Source organism: Corticium candelabrum, chromosome 12 (assembly GCF_963422355.1).
Source record: "Corticium candelabrum chromosome 12, ooCorCand1.1, whole genome shotgun sequence".
Classification (NCBI taxonomy): domain Eukaryota; kingdom Metazoa; phylum Porifera; class Homoscleromorpha; order Homosclerophorida; family Plakinidae; genus Corticium; species Corticium candelabrum.
In genome coordinates, this window is record NC_085096.1 from 3,367,983 (window position 1) to 3,372,982 (window position 5,000).

At 43.6% G+C, this 5,000-nt stretch overlaps 1 protein-coding gene across 2 annotated transcripts in view; it reads left to right on the plus strand.

Annotated features, from left to right (window-relative positions):
- LOC134187801 (multiple epidermal growth factor-like domains protein 11) overlaps positions 1–5,000 on the plus strand; it is a 31,631-nt gene that overhangs the window by 18,624 nt on the left and 8,007 nt on the right. For both annotated transcript variants that reach the window (XM_062655962.1, XM_062655963.1), the window contains exons 11-12: positions 522–984; positions 1,274–1,910. In XM_062655962.1, the coding sequence (XP_062511946.1) occupies positions 522–984; positions 1,274–1,910 (1,100 nt within the window). The remainder of the gene's footprint in view (positions 1–521; positions 985–1,273; positions 1,911–5,000) is intronic.

The window sequence follows — 5,000 nt, forward strand, 5'->3', positions numbered from 1 at the left end:
TGATGTTCCAGTAGTCAGTCAAAGGCTATTTCGCACACTGATTTATCAGACTAACGGTGCTTCAATCTCCTCTTATCACTCTGTAATTAGAGTTAAAAAAAGTGATCATCAAGTTGTTCTTTGATGACTAACTTTGTTCAAGTGACGACCAATTATTTGAGTGAGGTTGCCATCCTGACCACTAAAGTCACTCAAGTTATGGTGGAGCCAATAAATTTTTGTTTCATCTGTAGAGTATAGAATAGTGAATTACTTAGGTCAGACTGAAAGTGACACCTCTGAAGGCCTGGAATTTGTTTACTTGCCAGAACAATCACTATCATTATTTGATATCAATGAAATCCGTGTCAGAGTCCTAAACTCCTTGACGACTGAAAAATTTTGTGAGGTTGTCAAGATTACGACTACGTCTGCTATAAAATTTTGAACACCGTATATTGTCTGTCAGTCTGTCTTTGGTATTATAGATGCACATGATTGTATTTAGATCTTACATGTTATTCACATGTTTTGTTTCATAGATGTGATGGGGACATTGGCCATTGTTACTGCAAGGCAGGATGGGCCGGTCGACGGTGTGACTACACTTGCCCTGACAGCACATTTGGTGTGAAATGCTCCAATTCATGTCTCTGCCACATGAGCAACTCTCTCTGCAATCCGGTTAATGGATCCTGCAAGTGCTTGTCTGGTTACTATGGCGATTACTGTGAGAATCAGTGTCCGGAAGGAACATTTGGCTATCTGTGTGGTGAAAACTGCACGTGTCAGAACGATGCCAAGTGTTCGGTTGTTGATGGTGTGTGTGACTGTGCGGCAGGATGGGAAAGTGATAACTGTTCTCAGCCGTGTTCTGGCTATCGTTATGGAAAGTACTGTGTGACTCCGTGTCTGTGCTTGAATGGAGCAGATTGTAATGCGGTCACTGGGGAGTGTACATGTAGTGATGGATGGCTGGGAGATGTGTGCAATGAGACTTGTCTGGTGAGAATTGAGTTTTATGCTGATATGATTGTTTGTGTGTTTGCTGTTTCCTAAATGAGATCATTATATTGGTAGTTTACATTCCTTCTATGCAGATTGTAAATTGGTGTGTGTGTGTGTGTGTGTGTGTGTGTGTGTGTGTGTGTGTGTGTGTGTGTGTGTGTGTGTGTCTGTGTCTGTATCTGTGTCTATGTCTGTCTGTCTGTCTGTCTGTCAGTCTGTCTGAGTCTGTGTGCGCGTGCGCGCGTGCGTGTGTGTGTTCTATGTTTTGATTTTTCTTCTTCTTTAGGAAGGAAAGTATGGTCTGCAATGTAACTTCACTTGCGATTGCCTTCATTCCTTTTCATGCCATCACATCACTGGCGAGTGCCTTTGTCAACCCGGTTGGCGTGGCAAACGATGCGACCAACTCTGCATCAACGAAACATTTGGCCAGAACTGCTCATCAAAATGCCAATGTGAGAATGATGCTACATGTAACCCACACAACGGGACATGCAATTGTACGGCCGGGTGGATTGGTGATGTATGTGACATCTCGTGTGATGATGGTTACTATGGCAATGGATGTAACTCCACATGCCTGCTATGTCAACATGCTCCTGGTCTCTGTTATAGAGACACAGGAGAGTGTGCATGTTCGGCCGGTTTCTCTCGCCCTCACTGCAACGAGACTTGTGCATCGAATCATTTTGGATTTTTCTGTGAACCATGTGCATGCCAGAACGGAGCGACGTGTGAACACGTGAACGGCACATGTAACTGTACTGCGGGATACCGAGGTCTGACATGTAATGACGTCTGTGCATACGGAACGTATGGGGATAGATGTGAGGAGACGTGTGATTGCAATGGCTCACCTTGTCATCATGTGACTGGTGAATGTATGTGTGGGTCTGGATATAAAGGTTCCAACTGCAATGAAAGTGAGTTGTTTGTCAGTGGTTGTATATGTAACAAGGAAGGTTGACTATTAGTTTTTATGATTTTGATAGCATTTTGTATGTTGTAGTTCGCGTAGGGTCTAGTTCTTGTGTTTACTTTTGTTTTAGTCGACAACTCACATTGCACAGCAGAGTAAAGTTGTAATTTATTCAATGGTGTTTTGTGTCTGTCTTTCTCTTTGTCTGTCTCTTTGTCGGTCTGTCTTTTTGTGTGTCTGTCTGTCTTTCTTTCCATTATTTTCAACATCAATACAACCATACAGTAAATGTCTGTCCGTCTGTCAGTCAAATTTTCATATATTTTTATACATCAAAGCTAATACAGGTAAAACCAAAGTAACAGGTAATGAACAACAAGTGTCACAAGTACAATTACAATTACACAAATAACAGTCTGTCTTTCTGTCTGTCTGTCTGTCTGACTGACTCTCTGTCTCTCTATCTGTCTGTCTGTCTGTCTGTTTGTCTGTCTGTTTGTCTGTCTGTCTGTCTGTCTGTCTGTCTGTCTGTCTGTCAAATACATATATTTTCAAATCCAAAGAAATTTCCATCAAGAGCTTAAAAGCTAGTCTGTAAGTAAAGTTTTTCTAAATCAACAACAAACACTTAAGGCTACAACAGATGACCCCATAGGGGGATCAGAATACATTTAACCACTTAGTTTAAAACAAATTGATATTTGTCAAGGACACTGCAAGATTTTTGTCCAGCTGAAATTACTGCCATCTTCCTAGAGATCACATTTGCATTGCATTGGTGCAGCTTGATCGAAAATCGTCGTCTGCAGTGTGTCTTGAACTCAGCAATGTTAGATTGTCCATTGTCATCCATCCACAAAGCAGAGAGGACTCTCAAGTACTCAGACGCTTTCTCTCCCCTACGGCCAAAATGTTCGAATACAAGAGGCACGACAGTTGGCGAGTATCCACCGGGTAGTCGTTCTTGGGCATACTTGTTTTCCTTGATTTGCTCCCTTCTCATTGTCGTGCTTCCCTCAGGTGTAGGTGCACGAGGTAAGATGTCTGATGCCCATGGGTTAGCTAGTGCCACGTCTAACTCAACGTTAGATCCTGTCTCCGAGTCATAAACTAGGATGTCAGGCCGATTGTTCGAAGTTGTGTAGCGGTCCCTAGGCTCACACCTGTGGGCAGATGAACTGAACTCAGGCACTCAGACCATACTGACATCATCGAATCATGAGTCTACACAGGGCTGCCACCGTTCTTGCATCTGCGTCAGAGCCCTTTATATCTAAAGTTCGACCACAATCGCACTTGTTAACCCACTCAGGAAAGGAGACAGGAATCCCTAACCTCATTGAAGCTGCCGAAATAAAATTATTGGGTGATAGCACAAACTTCTTTGAGGAAGGTACATCACTGAGCCAAGCCCCAGCTCCCTTTCCCTGCAGAGACAGCAGACGTGCAGCGTCTTGAGATGAACTGGCAATCAAAGCATTAACTGTAATCTGGTTGTTAGCATCTGTCAATCTGTGTTGGAGTTTCTTTGTGTTAGATACCACCTCTGACAGATCCTTGTCATCATCCAATAGTTGATCCAGTTGATAACCAATGCTTCTCTTCTCCTTGCAATTTGATAAAAGAGTCCTGACACGATCTGCCAGGGAAGTGAACCGGTTCGGTAACTCCTGCAAGGAATGACCTCAGCTGGACGAAAAGGCAAAACGGGAGACAGTTTGCAACAGTGTCATTCCGAACCCACCAAGATGTATGAGGAGTGTTGCTTGCTTCCATTGTCTAGCTGTTAAATCTCTGGTACCGATCAAAGTTGTAAAGCACTTTTTAGTCAGTCGATCATGAATAGTGGCAGCAGGTTGCAAGCTATCCGAGCAAAGTCCTCTAGCCAAATGGTTGAGTCGGTTTGCATGGCAATGTCTCAGAAGAAGCATTGCTCCCTGAGGCTCATTCAATTAAGGTAACTGCTGGCAAAACACATTGCCAGAGTTTGTGACGTCAATACAGACATTTGAGATGAAGTCATGGCTGCCAATAGGAATCCCAAGAATTGTAGTTCCTGTGTGGGAAATAGCGATATCTGTTGACAATAAATCTGGTACTGCTGAAGGCAATGGGCAGTACAGCTCACACTTTTTGTCTTGAATTTAAAGTCCGACATTGCCTAACTCTTGCTTTAAGGATGCAAAAGCATCGAGCACATTGAATAATGATCCAACCAGGAACACATCATCCAGATAAGCAAGGACAACAATGTCTTGGAACTTGCATTGTATGGTAGCTAGAATGTTGTGAATACCCAATGACAAGAGCACTGGCCCAAGGGGGTCCCCTTGATGGATGCCTTCCTCAGACGACAGCACCATTGAGACATTATCCATTAGGTAAACTAAAGGATTGGACCCAGAATACATTTCCATCACGTGGTTTGCAATCTCAGAAAAAGAGGACAAAACTTGTGACATCACTTGGCCTCTGTGAATGGAATTAAAAGCATTTTTGCGTCAGTCTTTAACACTATCCAGTTCTTGTTTTCCTCCAGCAGCAAAAGAACATGTTGGACAAGGAGGTCTACGCCTCCCTTGGTTGCTACCCATGTTGAATTGGTGAAAAATACTCAGAGAGTTGGTTTTCTGCTGTAAGCAGATGGACTTGGCAGTAATCTGCCTCAGGACTTCACCAATTGCAATGGGCCTCACATCAGCATTAGGCTTGGGTAGGGCTACTAAGCAGGCAGACGACAGCAATGTTGAGATTGATTTTGGATTTTCTTCTGATGCAATGCAGGAGCACACAGTATGCAGATATCAGACAATTGCTGCACCAGACACCAGAACTCGTAAATGCTCATATCGCCAACCAGAAGGGCCACAGCCAGAGCCTCTCGGTGACTTTTGTATGCTGTGCAGGAAAAGCTGCATGGAAAGAGATATGTTTTCTTTGTTCAAGATTGCATCAGGCAGAGCAGATGATCTCTTTGGGTGTTTGCTTGTTAATTTCTCTGCAGTTTCCTCTGTGGCTGGTGCTAACCCTGAACTTGTCAGAATACGAGATGCCCTGGACAGTTCCCCACACTTGATCCATTTCACAGCCGCTC